The 19,054-nt window shown below is 60.3% G+C and overlaps 4 protein-coding genes across 4 annotated transcripts; 2 read left to right on the forward strand and 2 right to left on the reverse strand.

Annotated features, from left to right (window-relative positions):
• The first annotated feature begins 1,224 nt into the window (after window positions 1-1,224).
• LOC147596246 (B-cell differentiation antigen CD72-like) lies at window positions 1,225-3,507 on the forward strand. Its single transcript, XM_086770515.1, has 6 exons — window positions 1,225-1,369; window positions 1,480-1,587; window positions 2,155-2,469; window positions 2,600-2,748; window positions 2,960-3,054; window positions 3,399-3,507. Exons 1-6 carry the CDS (start codon window positions 1,225-1,227, stop codon window positions 3,505-3,507), a joined length of 921 nt encoding a protein of 306 aa, XP_086626641.1.
• Window positions 3,508-5,847: 2,340 nt separating this feature from the next.
• Window positions 5,848-7,911, reverse strand: LOC147596247 (B-cell differentiation antigen CD72-like). The gene is made up of 6 exons (XM_086771528.1): window positions 7,767-7,911; window positions 7,549-7,656; window positions 6,798-7,112; window positions 6,519-6,667; window positions 6,222-6,307; window positions 5,848-6,002 (listed from the first exon to the last, which is right to left on the reverse strand). Exons 1-6 carry the CDS (start codon window positions 7,909-7,911, stop codon window positions 5,849-5,851), a joined length of 957 nt encoding a protein of 318 aa, XP_086627654.1. The 3' UTR covers window position 5,848.
• A 976-nt stretch (window positions 7,912-8,887) lies between these two features.
• On the reverse strand, window positions 8,888-11,665 carry LOC104478815 (killer cell lectin-like receptor subfamily G member 1). The gene is made up of 6 exons (XM_086770993.1): window positions 11,617-11,665; window positions 11,069-11,179; window positions 10,468-10,548; window positions 9,919-10,067; window positions 9,557-9,660; window positions 8,888-9,158 (listed from the first exon to the last, which is right to left on the reverse strand). Exons 1-6 carry the CDS (start codon window positions 11,663-11,665, stop codon window positions 8,963-8,965), a joined length of 690 nt encoding a protein of 229 aa, XP_086627119.1. The 3' UTR covers window positions 8,888-8,962.
• Window positions 11,666-14,014: 2,349 nt separating this feature from the next.
• On the forward strand, window positions 14,015-17,143 carry LOC147596248 (uncharacterized). The gene is made up of 8 exons (XM_086770902.1): window positions 14,015-14,545; window positions 14,747-14,821; window positions 14,938-15,015; window positions 15,971-16,024; window positions 16,104-16,139; window positions 16,227-16,271; window positions 16,442-16,585; window positions 16,679-17,143. The coding sequence occupies exons 1-8, from the start codon at window positions 14,209-14,211 to the stop codon at window positions 16,999-17,001; spliced, it is 1,092 nt and encodes a 363-aa protein (XP_086627028.1). The 5' UTR covers window positions 14,015-14,208; the 3' UTR covers window positions 17,002-17,143.
• The last annotated feature ends 1,911 nt before the right edge of the window (window positions 17,144-19,054 follow it).

Consider the following 19,054-nt stretch of genomic DNA (forward strand, 5'->3'; position numbering starts at 1 on the left):
GTCTTCACGGATGCAGATCTCCCCTTCTGGCCTCTGGGAATGCGAATTTCCCCACGATGTAGCTTGTGCCACTGCCTCTCATCCTTTCCTTGGTCCCCTCCTAGAAAACCCCAACTTCAGCATCACTCCACACCTCCCCCAGAGAGCTGCATAGAGCAATGACACCTGCTTTGCCTTCCCTTCCCCAGACGACAACCCCAGCACTCTCAGCATCTCCTCCTCAGTCCCAACCTCCTCTTCCTCAGCATCTCAGACGTCTCTACTGAACTGCATCCAGAGAAAGGCAGGTTCCAGAAGGGGCGCTGAGCTGAGAACCAGCTGAGCACATCTGGACACAGCCAGCTCCTAGGACAGGACTGGAGGTGTGCAGGAGTGTTGGCGGAGCACGGCATTGCAGAGCCACTCTCTATCATCTCTGCAAGAGCAGAGGAAGTCCTTCATCACCGGAGAAAGGCAAAAATCAGGGCCAGCTTCAAACAGGACAGGAAGGAAGTTTGGAAAGCTAAAAGTTGAGCAGCTTCCACCAAAACCCCAGGAAGAAGATGGAGTGTGTCCTACTGGGCACTGGGGGGAGCCCAGTGGGATTTATTAAGGGCCAAGTGGTACGTGCCCAACCTGCCTGCCTGCTACTTGGGAGCGCTGGGGGGCCATTTATCATGAACCTTCAAGGTTTAGGACGTGGTCTCTTGTGGTCTTCTTGCTGGCAGAATGAGGAGATATGGCCAAGAGAAGAGCAAGAGCTCATGCTGCAATGTGAAAATCTGTTTTAGGTATTACAGCGAACATTTCTGCACAGCAGTGATGCTCAAGCGCCGGACCAGAGCACACAGAGGAGGAACCTCCACCCTGGATGGGAACAGCCCCACAGCCCTCTGTTCCCAGGTGGAAGGCAGCCTTGCTCTTCCCTGGCCCAGAGATTTGGGTCGATTCTCAGTAGACTGAGCCCTGCAGCTCTGCCCAACACCCCAACCCCAAGCTGCACGGCCCCAGTTCTGTCCCAGGGGACTTTGAGTGGTTTTGGGGCGTGGAAGGGGACGGGATCACAGTGGTGGGGCCAATGACAGGGCATCAGTCCCCGTGTCTGTGCTTTCCTGCACCTTTCTGCCACACTACACAGCAAACTTCTGCTTCTGCAGAAACCAGTCACACTTCTGCTTTGCAGCAGAGAGAAGGTGCAACCGTGGTGGAGCAGGAGCCATCAGGACCACCAGGGCAGCCCGGGGCATGGCCCAGAGCGTGGTCTACGCAGACCTGAAGTTTGCCACAGCCCCTCCACCCACCGCCCCTGCCTGCCCCACAGCCCCCGATGAGGATGACTGCCCCTACGAGAACGTGGCGCTGGGACCAGTGTTTCTGGCACCCAGCACAGGTGAGAGCCCAGCCACGGCCACCGCCGTGGGGATGCCCCAGCACAGGGTGGGCACTGGGTGGTGGCAGTGGGACCCCGGGGTGATGTCTGTGGGTGCTCATATCTTGCAGAGCACTTGCCCAGGCGCTGGCCCCGGCGTTGGCGTGTCCCCGCGGGGCTGGTGGCAGCCAGCCTGCTGCTGCTGCTGCTGCTGGCCACCATAGCCCTGGGGGCTTGCTGTGAGTATGGGCGAGGGCCGTGGGGATGGTGCGTTGGGGCTGGGTGGCAGCTGGGCTGCTGGGGGTTTGTCAGAGCTGGGGAGTGCCTGGGGCTCGTGGTCCGGGGCTGGTTGCTCCCTCTTTCTTAACCCCGTGAGCTGCCCTCTGTCTGCTTGCACTGCCTCACCCCGCCTCTCGCTGCCTTCCCCTTCCCTTGCGTTGCCTTCACTTTCTCTTCCTTTTGCTCTCTCTCCCCTTCCCCTCCCCTCGCCTCCCCCTTGCTCTTTCCTCACCCTCCCCGTGCCTGCCCTTTGCCTCGCATTTCCTTCCTTTTCCTTTCCTATTGCCTCCCATCACCTTCCCATTGCCTTATTCTTACCTCCCTAACGCCTCCCTCTGCCCTCGCTTTGCCTTCCCTTTCCTACCTATTGCCTTTCCACCGCCTTCCCCTGCCGCCCCTTGAAATCCTTGGGGCTGCCTTGTCCTCTCTATGGCCTGGCCCATCCTACCCCCAAGCAGGGTCACTCCTATGTCCCCCTGCCTGGGCTGTCCCATCCCTGTGTCCCAGCTCACCCGCCCTGTCCCCAGACTGGCAGGTCACCCGCACCCTGCACGATGCCTCCCGGGAGCATGCGGCCGAGCAGGGCCGCCTCTCGCAGGAGGTGAGCACGCAGGAGCAGAGGCTGGAGCAGATGCAGCTGGAGCTGGCGTGGGCCCAAGCGGAGCTGCAGCGAGCATGGCGGGAGGGCAACAGCAGCTGGCTGGAGCTGGAGAGCCTGAACGCCGAGCTGCGGCGCGTCATGGGGGTCCTGGGGAAGACGGAGAAGGAGATGCAGGAGGTGCAAGGGAAGCTCAACAACAGCGAGAGCACTGCGGCCATGCTGCGTGCCTGTGTGAACACAGGTAGGGCTGTGGCCGGGTGGGAGACCGGGCAGTGATGCCGCTGGGGAGATGCAGGGGCTGATTCCAGCCAGGCTGGGCTCCTCGAGCATCTGCAGGTGGGTGAATGCCTGAGCTGCTCCCCTGCCTGCAGACTGCTGCCCCGCGGGCTGGGTGCTCTACAGGAGCAAGTGCCTCTTCGTCTCAGTGGAGAAAAATAGCTGGCAGCACAGCCAGTATGACTGCAGAAGCAAATCGGCTTCGTTGCTGGTCCAAGGCAGTTGGCCATCATGGACGTTGCCGGTACGGAGCAGGGGGGCTGCAGCACTGCAGGAGGGTGGGGGCAGCGGTGGGGCTGGGGCAGCGGTATCTGCAGAGGTGCTGGGCTGGCACCACGAGCCGCAGGTTCCCATCTCGGCAGTGTGTGTGGAGCAGCACGGCCGGCCCTGGGGCTCCCGGGCACCAGGCAGGTGCTGGACGTGGGGCAGGTGTTCGACAGCTTCTCTCTCCACAGAATTTTTTGCAGAAGTCTGATTCTATGTACTGGGTTGGAGCAAAATTTTTTTCTCATACAAGGACTCCTGCATGGCAGGACAGCAAGCAGCTCTCGTAAGTGCAGCAGTCCTTGGCACAAGTACCTGATCCCACAGGTATCCCCTTTATTTGTGTCAAGGAGGTGTCATTTCACCCCTGTGAGACCCCCTGGCAAAAGTGGTGATGCTCCAATGACCAGTGCCCGAAGGAAGGGGGCCCTGGGCAGACCCCAGTTGTGAGGTGCACTGCTGGACCTCCCAGTGGCAGAGCAGGAGCCCAGGGGAAGGAACAAGTCCTTTCCTCAGACTGGTCCCAGTGTCAGGCACCCTGCCTGCCCCAGCGGCACTTGGATCCATGGGAAGAGGTGTCCAGAGTGAGCATGCTGTCACTAACCCTCTGAGACGTGCCCTCTTTCCTAGGTACGGCTTTACTGGCTGCGGACTATCAACTTCTGGGAAAATAGAGAGTTCAGGTTGCTGGGCAAAGCACAAGTGGATCTGCGAGAGGCCCCCGCAGCTGAGCAGCTGAGCTCCTTCCTCTCCTGGTCAAGGACTGACTGCACTGCCACCCCGCTCTGTCATAGGGCTCAGGGACCGGAGCTGGGGGTGCACCCCAAGACCATCTCCCCTGTACACACATTGCCTCAACTGCATTGCAAAGTGCTGGAAAAAGGTGTCTGTATTTTAAAGAAAGGCTCATGGAAAACAGACCTTGCTCCCCTCTGTCACACTCATGCATACACTTACACCTCCTTGCACCGGCCCTCTTTGTGTCCCTGTGTGCCCTGGCCAGCGCAAGCTGGCAGTGACTCGGGACGCCGGTGCGGAGCCCAGCTCCCGACTGCTGTGCTTCTCCAAGGATGCTGGTGGTGCGCTGGCGCAGGACATGCCATTTACGTCTTTTTGGAGCTGGGGGATGACGATGCCATCAGTGTCCCTTCCCTCAGCACCGACAGCTCCTATCCTGCCCTTTCTCCTGCCTTCCATCCTGCCCAGGGCTTTGGGCTGGGCCTTGCCTGGGGAGGGTGCAGGCAGTGGTGCCATCAGTGCAAGAAACCGCTGGGGACCCCTGAGACCATGGGGGTGATGGGAGTGCAGTGAAGATCCCCAAGATCATAGACAGCAAACGGAGGAGCCTTGAGGCTGCAGGAGGAAATGGGAATGCAGCGAGGAGCCTTAAGACAGTGGGACTGGGAGGGGAGCACTGTGGAGGCTTGGGAATAAGAGGGAAAGGGGAGACCCCTGCCATCACGGGGGAAAGATTCATGGTGGGAGCTGAGCTACCAGGGGGGTGATGAAGGACCCCAGTTGCCAACCTGGCTGGGGTGGTAGGGTAGCCCAGGGGCAGGGCTCACCCTCCTTGTGTTTCAGCAGAGAGGGGGATGAGGTGGGCACCACCTTGAAAAGCTGGATGTGGGCAGCTCCTGGGAAAGAAGATCTGGAAGGAGGCTGGTGGAGCCAGTCCATGGCATGATGGGGCTGGGAGGCTGGGACAGGATTGTAGAAGATCTCCTGCAATCTCAGCCGTCAAGCAAAACAAGGACTTGCTGCGTCTGGCTTGTCCTGGGGACACCAGATGTGGCCTTCCAGGTACCCACAGAGGAGCAGGACCCCTGCCCCAAGAGCCTTGAGCTCCACTCACTGCTGCCCACAATGTCACTGGGCTCTGCCACCACAAGGACACACTCCTGTCCAGCCTCTGCTTCGTGGGTCCCTCAGGCCTGTTCAGTATGGCCGCTTCCTTGCCCATCTTGATGCATGGGGTTTCTCCTTGCTTCCCAGCTACACAACTCACTCTTTCCCCCCGTCCAAAATCAGCAGGCTCCCATCACCCGGCTTTCTCTCTGAACTGCAGTCCTGCCCTCCAGTATACCCACTACTGCCCAGTTTGGTGTTGCCCTCCCAGCTGGCTGAGGCCATCCCCATCCCATCATCCAGGCCAGCGGTGAACACTTCAAGGAGCATCCGCCCCAGGATTGACCCAACAGGGATGTTGCCAGCTGGTCAAGGACGTCACCGAGAATCCCTTGCAGCCCTCCTGCCATCCAGGTTTCCACTCACCTTCTTCTCCTCTTCTCCTAGCCACATATCCCCACTCTGCCAGTGAGGAGACCATGGGAAACCCTGTCCCAGTCTTCAAAGGTTCATGATATACGGCCTTCATTGCTCTCCCCTCATCCACAGCCCAGTGCTCCCACCGCAGCAGGCAGGTCGACCAGGCATTGCTTGCCCTTGGTAAATCCTGCCTGGCTTTCCCCACCCACCAGCGTGTCCTCCCTGGGCCTGGACCATCACACAACCAGGAGGACAAGTTCCATCTTCTTCCCAGGATCCAGGCTGTTCTCCAACCAGGAGAACAAAGCTCAGCTCTGGGACGGGCTGTGGTGGAGGGCAGGTGATGGAGGGAGGAGAAAGGGCAGGACAGGAGCCAGCAGCAGCCAGCGACAGAGGCAAGGGGCAGCCAGTAAAACCAAAAGACTTCCCAAGAGGGACAGTTTGGGGACACCAATGACACCATCAAAGCCAGCTTCACAAAGTGCAGGAGGCACCTCCCCAACCATTCTCAGCAGAAGGCAGCAGAGGTGAGCAGGGCTCGGTACCAGCATCCCCTCCGTGAGTAATGGGAGCCGGGGCTGGATGGCAGGGGCTGGGGATGTAAGTGTGGGCATGAGTGTGGAAAACAGAAATACAGTCTCTTTTCCACAAATCTTTTTTTTAGAATGCAGACACCGTCTTTCCCAACCTGTATCCCCAGAGATTTGCAACGTGGCTGAGGCAATGGTACACGGGGTTGTAGTTGTGCAGAAGAGGAAGGGTGACTGTGCTGTGCACTGCCAGCTCCTGTCCCTGGAGCCGTGGAGAGGGGGGTCTCAAAATTCACCCCTTGGCCCGGAGAGGAAAGAGGTCTCAGATGGGCTGCTCAGGTCTGGGGGCTTCTCACAGATCCATGGATAACTGTAAAAGCAGTAGTCGCTGCTTATCTTCCCACGGAATGTTAGAGAACAAGAGGGAAACCAATTTTTCCTAGAAGTGAAGGAGAACATGAGAGGTGCCACCACCACTCTCCCAATACATTGCCAGCCTCATGGTGCCCTCCACAGAGCTGCAGATCCAGAGCCTCTTAGCCTGAGCACTGCCCATGCTGAAGCATGGGTCCCATGGTCGGGACAGATGCCCAGGCACCTGCCTCTACCCATGGCTGGTGCAGGTGGGAGAGCTGTAGGTGACCAAGGTGGAACTTACACATTACGTGCCACCTTAAGTTTATCCTGATGATTTTGAATTATGTCTCCAATCCAGTACGTGGAATCATATGCCTGCAAAAAATTCTGTGGAGAGAGAAGCTGTCGAACACCTGCCCCACGTCCAGCACCTGCCTGGTGCCCGGGAGCCCCAGGGCCGGCCGTGCTGCTCCACACACACTGCTGAGATGGGAACCTGCGGCTCGTGGTGCCAGCCCAGCACCTCTGCAGATACCGCTGCCCCAGCCCCACCGCTGCCCCCACCCTCCTGCAGTGCTGCAGCCCCCCTGCTCCGTACCGGCAACGTCCATGATGGCCAACTGCCTTGGACCAGCAACGAAGCCGATTTGCTTCTGCAGTCATACTGGCTGTGCTGCCAGCTATTTTTCTCCACTGAGACGAAGAGGCACTTGCTCCTGTAGAGCACCCAGCCCGCGGGGCAGCAGTCTGCAGGCAGGGGAGCAGCTCAGGCATTCACCCACCTGCAGATGCTCGAGGAGCCCAGCCTGGCTGGAATCAGCCCCTGCATCTCCCCAGCGGCATCACTGCCCGGTCTCCCACCCGGCCACGGCCCTACCTGTGTTCACACAGGCACGCAGCATGGCCGCAGTGCTCTCGCTGTTGTTGAGCTTCTCTTGCACCTCCTGCATCTCCTTCTCCATCTTCCCCAGGACCCCCATGATGCGCCGCAGCTCGGCGTTCAGGCTCCCCAGCTCCAGCCAGCTGCTGTTGCCCTCCCGCCATGCTCGCTGCAGCTCCGCTTGGGCCCACGCCAGCTCCAGCTGCATCTGCTCCAGCCTCTGCTCCTGCGTGCTCACCTCCTGCGAGAGGCGGCCCTGCTCGGCCGCATGCTCCCGGGAGGCATCGTGCAGGGTGCGGGTGACCTGCCAGTCTGGGGACAGGGCGGGTGAGCTGGGACACGGGGATGGGACAGCCCAGGCAGGGGGACACAGGAGTGACCCTGCTCGGGGCATGGCCCGTGCAAAGGAGAGTAGGATAAGAGTGTCTGGCTGTGGGCAGACTGTCCTAGGGGTGGCAGTGGGAAGGGAAAGGGAGTCCCAAAGGCGGCAAGGGGAGGGCAGGCAATGGGAGGCAGTGGGAGATAATGGGAAGGCAATGGAAAGGTGATGGGAGGCAATGAGGAGGAAATTGGGAGGCAGGGGAAGGCAGTGCAGGCAGAAAGAGGGCAGCTCAGGGTGGCCAGGCAAGAGGCAGCCACCAGCCCCGGACCACGAGCCCCAGGCACTCCCCAGCTCTGACAAACCCCCAGCAGCCCAGCTGCCACCCAGCCCCAACGCACCATCCCCACGGCCCTTGCCCATACTCACAGCAAGCCCCCAGGGCTATGGTGGCCACCAGCAGCAGCAGCAGCAGGCTGGCTGCCACCAGCCCCGCGGAGACACGCCAACGCCGGGGCCAGCGCCTGGGCAAGTGCTCTGCAAGATATGAGCACCCACAGACATCACCCCGGGGTCCCACTGCCACCACCCAGTGCCCACCCTGTGCTGGGGCATCCCCACGGCGGTGGCCGTGGCTGGGCTCTCACCTGTGCTGGGTGCCAGAAACACTGGTCCCAGCGCCACGTTCTCGTAGGGGCAGTCATCCTCATCGGGGGCTGTGGGGCAGGCAGGGGCGGTGGGTGGAGGGGCTGTGGCAAACTTCAGGTCTGCGTAGACCACGCTCTGGGCCATGCCCCGGGCAGGCAGCAATGTGGGAACTCCGTCCTGCCCTGCTCCAACGCAGTCAGGTGACAGGCTGTGGCCAAGATCACGTAGGGTGGAGCCACTTTTTCCTGTACAGAAAAGCAGAAGTAGCTTCTTCATTTGCAAAAAGTGGTTTTATTTCTGAAGCCACTCTTGCTTTGAGGGGCGGGGGGATGAACAAGCTCAATCTCGGGCAGCGCGCTCTGCATCCACCTCCCCGGGCTGTGAGGAGCCTTGAGAGCCCGTGCGTACCGGCTGCAGCGCAGCCACGCTGCCCCGTACATCACCTTCCCCATCCCAGCCCCTGCTCGGGAGACCGTGATTGCAGGGGCTTGGTCCTTCACATGTGCCAGAAGGGACTCCCAGGGATGTCCATGCCAGAGTTGCACGCTGCTGGCACAGCCCAGGCAGTCCATATCGAAACCATAACAGCCCCCAGGACCAAACCCCTACAAGTCAAGCCCCAGCAAGCCTTTTAGGCTCTCACACATCACCTAGCCTCAAAGCAAAGTGAAGGCTTTTGCTGTGGCCTCCTCAGACCGAGGAGGCCACTGACCTCTGCTGGCAACTGACTCTCTGCTGCCCAGCTCAAGCCCTCCATGAGACGTGGGAGGCAAAGGGTCCCCTCCCAACTGCCTTTCCTGAGAAGTGTAAGCCCCAGGGAGCCACCACGACCAGAAAGCACAGAGTTTTGGGAGGACCTGCTCCAGCCTGCAAAGGAGCTGACACCAGGCCATGGGGATGCTCAGGTTGATGCTGGCCCCTGGCCACTTCTTTCAATGCTGCGGCAGCTGCAACTTACCACTGAGCAGCAATGCGACCGGGCTAGTGAGCTGGAGGATGCCCACCACCTCCGTCCCACCACCCCCATCCCCCAAAGCCAGCCACAGCATCCAAGCGCCAGAGTTTATTGGCAAATTGCAGAGATCCAGGCAGGTAAAGAGGTTCAAGTGAGGAAGGCAGCAGGGCCCAGGGATGCCCATACCCTGGGGCTGGGCAGGGAACAGAGTGGTGGAACAGGCTGGAGGCCCCACGGTCATCAGGGTCCCACACAGACGTAGGTGGTGTTTCCCCAGAGGAAGGTGGGGGGTGAGGACCGGAGCCACTGCAGGGTGGCTGCGCTCTGCTGGCAGACCCAGCCAAGGACATCTCCACACAGACCGCCGGACAGCCCCGAGCCTGACACCCTGCCACAGGCCAGGAAGGAGCTGGTGGAGCGCTGGATTGGGAAGAGCCTGCAGGGAGAGAACGGGCTGAATCGGGGTGGACAGGAAGTGCTGGGGTAGTCCCATCAGCACCTCCTCCAGTGAGGGACCAGACGCTGCACAGGGATGCTCTGGGGTCAAAGCTCACCCTCTCCATGGAGCATTGTCCCTTGCTACCCTCCTCCCAATTTGGACACGTGCTCTGGTCCCCCATCCCCCTGTTTGACCGGCAGCCCCCAGCCCCATCATGCACGCAGCACCTCCAGGTCCCTCCTGGCATCAAGCAAAGCCTGGAAACCTGCTTTTAGGGGAATCCTCCAGCCCCTCAACCAGGCAGGGTGTGGGCACCAGGTTCAAGGCCCTGCAATCCCTAAAATGCCCCAGTGCAGCCCTGGGAAGACAAGAGGCAGATGAGCTGACATCCTCACCCTTTCAATGCAGTGCCGTCCAGCCACTTCCAATCAGACCTGAAGCCGTCCCGCTTCAGCCCCACATGGAAGGCTTCCACGTTGGCCAAGCGCATCAGGAATGCCTAGCGCAGGAGAGGAGCCACATGAGCTCCCCAGGATGGGGACACACAGCCCCCAGCCACACGATTAGTGATGGGGGCTGCGCAGCATCGCCAGCTCCCTGCCTGGAGGCTTGGCTGAGGTTTGGGCACATGGGCCAGAGCCATGGAGCTGAGATGATGCTGGCAAAGGCTGAGTGACTGCAGAGGGACCTTGAGGTGGTCACCAATGCAGCCCAGATGCCCATGGGGAGCTGAACAGGCCAGGGTGGGTGCACTCACCAGGGTGGCATTGGCTTGAATGGTGACCAGTTGTGCCCCTCTGGAGCAGCAGTCCTCTCTGCTCTGATCCCAGCTCTTTTTGGCAGAGGAGAAGTAGTAGCACTGCCCCGCATCCCAGAGCCAGCCGGCCGGGCAGAACTGACATTGCCCTGCACACCAGAAACTCAGGCTGCGGGAGCAGCCGGGATGGGGCAGCCAGCAGCATTTGCAGTGAGAACTGCAGATGTCAGGGTTCCAGCTTCACCAGAGGCTGGTTGAAAGAGAGCACCCGACGCCGTCCAGCACACAGATGCTTATGGCAGCCGTGAGCCTGGCACTGGTGGCGTGTTCGGGAGACCCTGAGCCGAGCTGGGGTCATCTCTTCCGAAGAGCTCCCAACAGTGCAGCCTGTTCAGCAGCGCTGGGGCCGCTCTCCGTGCCGTGAGTCAGGGGACAGGCAGCCAGGGTGGGGGGGGAACATATTCTGGAGTGTGATCCAGATCCTGCCTCTTGAAAGGAGCATCCAGGCCCTCTCCAAACCTCACCCAGGAGCCCGCCATGCTCTCTTACCTTGCAGTGTCTGTTGACCATAGCTAGCACACTCCTCCGTGCTGCAGGGACCATGGGTGCAGCTTGCCTGTTTTCCTAAATCTACAGAAGAAGAGCACAGGAGTGTCCCTGCCAACTCTGGGCTTCTGCTCCCAGCAGCACCCAGAGCCCTCTCCCCTGGGACAGCCCCATGGGTGCAGCTGAAGGTATCAACTGCTTTAGGTGACCTGCCAGCCAAGCCCACCAACATCGTTGTGGCTTTTGCTGTGCTTGGGAACCCATCACATGACAGGCTTTCGGGGAAAGTGCTTCTGCCTTTTGGTTTCGGTGTCACCGCTCACCCTTCTGTCTTCATTTCATTGCCATGTGACGGAGCGGGATGCCCCGGCGCCGTGCCCGAGCCCATGCCGTTCTCTCAGCTTTCTCTCCCAGCCAGGCAAGTGAAGTCCTGCCTCACCAATTTTCCCGCTTGCCCCAGAACCCGCAATGCCGTTGGCCCCAAGTAGGAGGGCCCAGCTCCATGGGCGATCCGCAGCTCTCTTTATTGGTACACAGATTCTATGCTGCCAAACCTGACCTCAAGACCCCTGGAGAAGGGGTCCGGGCGCAAGCGGGTACTTACAGTGGAAGGTCAAACCGACGAGGATGATTTGTGCCAGCAGGAGCAGCAGGGAGAGGACAGCCAGGCTGAGGGCTGCCCAGCACCAGGGCAGCCGCACCGACTGCTGAGGAGCTGAGAAAGGGAGTCAGCCTGGGTCCTGGGGGCTCGCTGGGGACCATCCGGCCATGAAAAGTCTGTGGAGCCTGGGCAGGGTCTCAGGAGGGAGAAGGGAGCCCAGGGAAACCGAGGGAGACCCCATTTGAAGCAACTTGAGCTTCCTAGAAGTTGTCTCCCCAGAGACAGTGCTTGGCACAGGAGGCAGAGCAGAGGAGGGGATGCCTGTGTGTGCTGCAGCACTGGGGCACAAAGGGCATCCCCTGCCCCTGAGCCGCTCCTGTCCCTCGCCCTGAAAGCAGGCACCCTGCAGTGAGGCTGGAGAGGAGCTGTTTGTGAGAGGATACCCGAAAGGAGGGAGCGAGGGGCTGGGGGAAGGGCCCTGCAGAGGTCAAGGGGCAGGGGACCCAACAGGAGGGCCGGGGTGGCAGGGGCTGGGAGCATAGTGCCATTACCTGGTGTGGGGGGCAAGCGCAGATCGGCGTATGTGACCCCCTCTTCCATCCTTCCCTCAGTCTCTCGCTCTGAGCCCCATGGGGGAAGTGGCAACCCCCTCCCAGCCCCCTTTGGCGGCTGGGTCTGACACGAAATGGAAAGTGTCACTTCCTGATGGGGTCCCCAGAGGCACCACCTGGGTCACAACCTGTCACGTTCCAATTTCGGATGAGAGGAAGGCCCCCTTGCATTCTAGCCAACCTCAGACAAGCCTGGGAGGCTAGGGGCGGCTGGACCAACCTCTCACACACCGCAGCGTGGTTTTGCTCGTATTCTCGGGAACAGAATTAAGACTCAAAACGGAGTCAAGCGCCAGGTAACTTTATTAACCGGACAACAAGTTTGTAAATGGAAGAGAAATGAGAGAAAGAAAGAAAAGAGGGAAAAGAGTTTCGGTTGTAATAGCTACCACCACGGAGCTGCGGCATCCCGACAGTCCAGTTCACTCGATGGGGGAACGATCCGTCCGGTGTTGGTCATTTCGATGTCGGTTCCATGGATGTGTATTCCAGCGAATGTGCATTCCATTGAATGAATGAAGTGAAGAGTATTCTGGCGAAAAATGTTCCCCTTTTTATGTTGGTTGTTTTCATTGTATTTCAAGAGCTGGTTTTCCTAGCCGCACCCCTCACCTGGCGGTGATATGCATGCCCATTACCTGGGGGGGGGGGGTGGGTATATATGTCCATTATCTGGGCGCATGCCAGGGGGAGTAGGGCTAGATTTCTCGGAACCAGCTCTGCATTCAGGTTCGCAAGACAACAGGAGTTGGCTTGCAAGATAACAGGAAGCCATTGTTCGGATGGTGGTTTGATGTTTCAACAATGTTGAGACAAATATTCGACACAGTCTCTCACACAACCCTAGGGGGCTCGTGGTGTTCCCAGCACAAGGGAACCCCACACCTCTAGGCTTTGGGGCAGTGAGCCGTGGGGATGGCTGCTAGCTCAGATGTGGGGCCAGGGCTGGGCTGGGCAGCCGTGTCTAGGCTGCTTCCCCTGCCCCAATCCCTTGGCACTCAGGAGATCTGTCCTAGGGAGCATGTGAGGGACATGGGCATCCTTCGGGAACAGGACGCAGGGCTCTCTCTGTCACGACCCAAAAGGAACTGTATAGGATGACCTCCCTCCCCTTGGGACCAGCGACCAAGTTCGTGATTCCTTTGGACTGAATTAAGGTGAAGCAACACAAACCAACCAGTTTTATGATTTATTAATACAAAATACAAGGCACATGATTAGATACAATAACTCAATGGCAACTAGTTGACTGGATAACTTCACTGGATAAACAAGTCCTGTGCTACACATTCTTGCTTAGATCTAGTCCTAAAAAAGAGAAGAGAGGAGAGAGAGAGATACAGAAGATATCACCACCCGCAGATCCAGCAGTGTCCCCTTGGTCCTTATTGCTCTTGGTGGTGGGGATCCCCCCCTAGCCTCCTCTGATGGTACCATTTTTATACAGTGCAAGTCCCAAAATCTCCACCTGGTTCCAAGAAACTTCACGCATATGCAGGGTGGGAGCGGTGCCACACGAGGGTAGGCATGGTCTGGTTCAGCGCAGGCCCTGTGGTCACAGGGAGGATGTTTTGGGGGATCATATCAGACAAGACCCTCCCAAGGTCGATGGTCTAGCACCCTGTTAGTCATTAAAAAACACAAAATACCGACTGTGTCCTGCTTCTGCAGGGCCAGGAACCAGCGTCTCGTTCTTGCAAAGTCTGCAGTGGTCGCAGTTAGCTGTTGACAGGCATCAAAACCAGAAAATACCGTTGCTTGTGGTTATAACACCTATTGCGCACACGAGCCTCTGGCGAAGTCTGACACACACGAGTCTCCTGCGAAGCCTGCAACTGTCGCAGCACGGCTCGCATCTTCTGCACCAAGAAATGTTTAAGACAAATCTTTAAGGACTCATCTATCTGCCACGCTATCCGCGTCCCCAGCCTCCCGGCTCTGAAAGCAGCAAGGCAACAGGGGTGTTTGCTCGGATGTGGTTTCTGCTGCCTTTGTTAATTTTTTTTTTTTTTTTTTTTTTTTTATGGGGCTGCACCTGCATCTCAGCCTTGGGAAGCAGGGGTGCTCCTTCCCCTCCCTGAGCCTTGAGGTGATGAGCAGCCCTGCTGTGCCCTCGGGGGGGGGGGGCACAGTCCACCAGCCCCTCCAGGGACAGTTCTGGCAGCGACCCCCTCCCGCGGGTGATGGTGGTGGCAGGGATGGCGCAGCCAGGACTACGTTTCCCAGCGGCTCCCCCCCCCCCCGCCTCGCACATGCTCGGTGGCGGCTGCCGGCGACTCCCGGCAGCTCCCGGTGCGGCGCCCGGTGGAGCGCAGGGGCGTCCGGTGCGGCGTCCGGTGCGGCTCCCGCTCATCCCCGGCGGAGATCCCGGTGCGGCTCCCGGTGCAGCTCCCGGTGGCTCCCGGTGCAGCCTCCCCGGTACAGCCGCAGCCCCCCTGTGCACCCTCGGGAGCGCACGGCCGAGCCCCGGGGCTGAGCCCTGCCCATCCCAGCCTCTCCGCCGTCCCGGGGCCCACCCGAGCCCTCGGCAGCATGCCCCGGGGGCGAGCCTGGACGCAGGCGGAGGTCAGTAGCCTCCTGGCGCTGGTGGGGGGCTCGGGGGAGGCCGCCCTGCTCATGGCCTCCACGTCGCGACCCAACGAGGCGCTGTGGCGGGACATCTCCCGGGGGCTGGCGGCAGCCGGCTACGAGCGAAGCGTGGCCCAGTGCCGCTCCAAGTGGAAGGCGCTCAAGCAGGCTTTCCATTCGGAGCGGGAGACGCGCCGGAGGGTCGGCTGCCACTCGCCCCGCTTGCCCCCGTATTACCGAGCCATGAAGAGCATTTGGAAGGCGGCCGGGCGGCCCATCTTCGGCGAGCGGAGGATGCCGGGTAGGTGCTGGCAATGGGCTGGTGGGTTTGGCAGGGTGGATGGATGTGGGATACTGGGGGAGCACTGGAGCCACACGGCCACCCAGGGTCCCTTAGTAGACATGGTGGTGCTAGGCTGGTGGTTGGTCTTGATGATCTGAGAGATCTTTTCCAGCCTTGAAGATGCTATGATTCTGTGACAATGTCTTTCTCTTCTTCTAGACCTGGTGAAGCTGCCTCCCAGGAAGCGCAGGTCAGCCCTTGCTGCCCGCTCTCCATCCTCACCAGAGCCACCAGGTACCTGCGGGCTCAGGCAGCTGGAGCGGGGCTCGTACCAGCTGTGGGGTGACAGGGATCCCTCGTCTCCCAGTTATTGAAGCTCTTTTCTGCACTCCCTCACCCTCCTTCTGCAGAACACGATGTTGGCAGGGATGCCCTGGGCGTGCTGCCATCCCCACTGCTGCAGGGTGCAAAGGATGAGCCAGAGAGCTGTAAGTACCGATCTGCCCCGCTGCACCAGGCTGCACGGCCACGGCTCCAGCCCAAGCCCTGCCAGCATGATGGGAATGGGGGGCTTAGAGGGTCAGGGGGGCCTGCCATGAGTTCCTCAGCAGAGATGCTCATCGATGGGGGTGTTGGGATGTCTCTCTCCAGATGCTTTGGCTCCAAACCAGCTCCAGAGTGTGAGGGGATGGGAATGGGTGGCATGGAGCAGGAGGAGTCCCTGGCTCTGACACAGCCTGAGGGCATGGCAAGGCTGCTAGCTGCCCCAGAGCAAGTCGTGGAGATCAAGGTCTCTCAGGGACGGTGGCCCCGACCCAGCCCAGGGGGCTCTTGCGGCTATGCAGCATTGCAGGGCATGTGACTCCCCTTCCTTCGGCAGGTCCTGGCTCCCCCCCTTCCCCAGTCACACCATAAAGCTTTGGGTGAGTTAGGACTGGGTGTGAGGGCCAGAGCTGCCTGCAGCTCCCCTGCCCTGCCCTGCACCCAGGGACGAATCCCACGCCCCGCCTCGCACTCCTCGGGGTTTGGCGCTGAGGTGATGCAGGATACGTCCCTGGGTCTGATTTGTGTGGGCACCCCCGCCAGCATCCCACAGTGGGTAATTACCTTCTGTCTCCCTAAATTCCCCCTGCAGTTTCAAGTGGATGTGGGATTCTCCTTCACTTCCAGTCCTAATCTGTTGTGTAGCGTTGCTGCGCGCTGCTACGCCGCTGCTGCCTTCCAGCCCAGAGGTGGCTGCATTGCAGTGGTGGGTGAGTGACTCCTGCTTTTGTATCTAGCTCGTGAAAACGCTTTGGGGCCCTGCAGGGTGCTGTGGAGCTGTGGCTAGGGCATGTCGGGCTGCGGGGCTGGCCGGGGCAAGCCGGGCAGACCCCAGGCTGGTGGTGATCCCCCCAGCAGGTCCCATCAGACGGCGCATGTCTCCTCTCTGCTCTCTTGCAGCAGCTGGCGGGGAACACGTCGCTGGAGTGCCGTCCACTCCCCCCGCCATGCCACGTAAGGCTTTCCTTGCCCTGCTCAGCCCAGTAAAACCCCTCAGCCCCGCAAGCAGGGTCTGATACGGTTCTCATTGCAGACGCCGGTCGCAGCTTCCCTTCCCCTCCCCTCCTGGGTGAGTACCATGCCCAGGCGACTGTGCTTGTGCACCCCAGGGCCGGATGCAGCCACCGCTCATGGGCTGTGTCTGCTCTCCTTCCAGGCTGTCACACTGCCCTGAAGCAGGAAAGTGCTGAGCAAACAGCCGGTAAGGTTCTGCAGCTTCGAGCAAGTCCCCGTGCTCTAGGAGGGCAGCTCTGTCCTGTTGTGCCCACAGGGAGAGAGGGCAGAGGCTCTGCAGGAGGGTCAGACTGAGCATGGGGCTTTGGGTGGCTCCAGGACCCTGGTTGCACCCTCCATGCCGAACCATTGTGGCAGGTTTTCCTGGTGAGATGTCCCTGGGGATAGGAAGAGGAAACCGAGCGCTACCAGTGGCTGCTGCAGCCCCGGGCTCCCCTGGGATGGCTGCCATGAGCGAGCAGCTGGCAGCGGGTGAAGAGGCGTCGGACGCAAGCCTGCACGGTGGGTCCCCCCTGCAGCATCCCCACAGCCTCACAGGGGGCTCTGGGAGCCGTGGTGAGGGTTTGCTGCCACTGACCCCCCCTCTCACTGCAGGATCCGGCGTGGCAGGCTTGCTCCAGAGCGTCCAGCAGCTGCTGGTGCAGATCCTGCAGACATCGCGGCAGCAGCAGGCGCTGCTGGAGAGCTTGGCCAGTGACACCGTCTCCCACCTCCACCTCCTCTCCCACAGCCTGGTGCAGGTGGGCGAGACCCTGCACCAGCTCCTGCTCCGGCCACAGACCCACTCCAGCCCCCTCGGTCACTATGTGTCCCTTTCTGAGGGTGGCCCCGGGATTCCCTGTTCCCCCGGCTCTCCCCACGTGGATCACAAAGAGGAGCCTCAGATGTCCCCGGCTGCCGGCTGCACCCCGCCATGAGTGCCGCCATCCCTGGCCCCAGGGGCAACAGCTTTGCTACAGAGCCACGGCACAAATCTTTATAGCAGAGGCCCCAGATATTTTGGAAGTTTATAGAAAAGAGACATTTTAATAAAATTAAAAATAGCTTTTGTACCAGCGACGACCATCGACCAATTCTTTCCCCCTCTCTGGGGGATGTTCCCCTTCTCACTTTCGAGATGAGTAGAAGGGGAACTCAGCTATTTACAGCCTCCAAGAAACTCCCCGGCCACACACCATGGGGCAGAGGTACTTTCTCTGCCATTGCCTGCTCCCCGTTGGCTTCCAGCTGTGCCTGGGGCTGGCAGACCCCAGCCTGGAGGGGTCTGTGGTGCAGGGCTGCGGAGGGGAGCCGGTCTGCTGTTGGGGCAGACAGCCCAACTGGGACACAGGCGGCATCCTTCTGCAAGGGAAGGGGCTGGGGCGGGTGATCCTGGGCAGCACTGGGGCTGGGGAGGCAGCGCATGGTATGGCCATGATCTGTTCATGACCAGATCCTTGGTGGGTCCCTTCCAGTGGGCAAACTGAGGGGGCTTGCAGGATGCTGCAGTGAGCCCCATCCTGCTCCTGGGGCTCAGGACATGGATCACCGTCAGCTAGCAGTAGTTGCAGACATGTCATGGCACATTGTGCTCAGCAAAGCAGTCACTGGTTCTTGCCTGGATCCCCACCACTTCCACCAAGATGCGCACATCCTTCGTGGGGATGGACGGATGTTCCTGCTGCCTCCAGAATTTCTTGGCCAGGTCTGGGGAGAGGATCTAGGTGTTGTTGCTGGTGTCCGGTGGATAGACAGAACAGTAGTCCACATGGCACTTTCTGCACTTTCTGGAGGGCTGGCGGCTGACCTGTCACTGCTCAGGAGAAGAGGGACCACACCTAGAGGCCAGTCCACACCAGGTCAAGCCCAGTCAGGAAGGTGGGTGAGCAGTCTATGTTGAAGCATTCATCGTCCATCTTGAGGACATAGCAGGGCTGGTGCTACTGAGATGCTGTGCATGACCTTCAGGGGGAGGTTGCAGTACATGTCCTTGTAGCTCCCTGGCAAGATGTTCCAGAAACTTCTGCTTACTGCAAGCGCCAGCCCACTGCTGCCTCAGATGCCTGCCCCACCACAAACACCATCTCCCAGGGTCTTGCCAGGGCACTTTGTGTCCTCCAAATGATGTGCCGAGAGTCCGCATGTCCCACCATGGACATCACCAGGATGAGCACCACACACTAGCCAGCTGGTGCACCTCACACATGGCCAAGCCATGGAGAGGGATGAGGGGGATGGCCATCAGGGCCACTAGCGAGGTGGCCAAGGACGGCAGGTGTTAGGCACCAGTAAGCAGCAACATCACAGCACAGCCAGCATCTGGCAGGGGAGAAGCGTGGGCGAGCAGTGCTGGGAAAGTCCGTTAGCTCTGATGGCACCATCCCTCATCCCACGCCAGCTGCACGCCAAGGGTCAGAGAGGAGGGTCGCGCTGAGGAGGCACATCAGCCCCATGACGCAGCCGTGGGGGCTGCCGGGAGTAGGGTCAGGCCTGGTGGGCACGGTGCTCCCATGGCCACACACAAACCATCCTCTGTGCTCCCGAGCTGGCAGCGGAGAGCAGCTGGCTGCTGGCCGGCAGCTCTGGCCCCAGACCTCATAGTGGTGGGGCTGCTGCCTGCAAACAGTGCTGCCCTGGCTTTCTGCGCCCCAGGGCCCGACTGGGGTGGGCGAAGGTGGGAGAAAGCTGGTGTCTCCCTTCCTGAGCCCTTGCATCCAGTGAGGTTGCAACAGGAGGGCACTTTTGGGCTGTGGTTGCCCATGCTCCCCACCACCCTGCTGTGCTCCCTGTCATCCTTCTGTGCTCCCCACCACCCTGCCGTGATCCCCATCGTCCCACCATGCTCCCCACCACCCTTCCTGGCTCCCTGCCGTAGTGCCGTGCCTCCCACAGGATGCTGCAGCCTCCTCCCTCGAGCCCTGGGACACCATGGCACCCATTCGCCAAACTCTGGGGGTGCTGGGGCGGTGGGTAGGGGGGTGACCTCGGCAG

This window comes from Chlamydotis macqueenii, chromosome Z (assembly GCF_036417535.1).
Source record: "Chlamydotis macqueenii isolate bChlMac1 chromosome Z, bChlMac1.mat, whole genome shotgun sequence".
Taxonomy (NCBI): Eukaryota; Metazoa; Chordata; class Aves; order Otidiformes; family Otididae; genus Chlamydotis; species Chlamydotis macqueenii.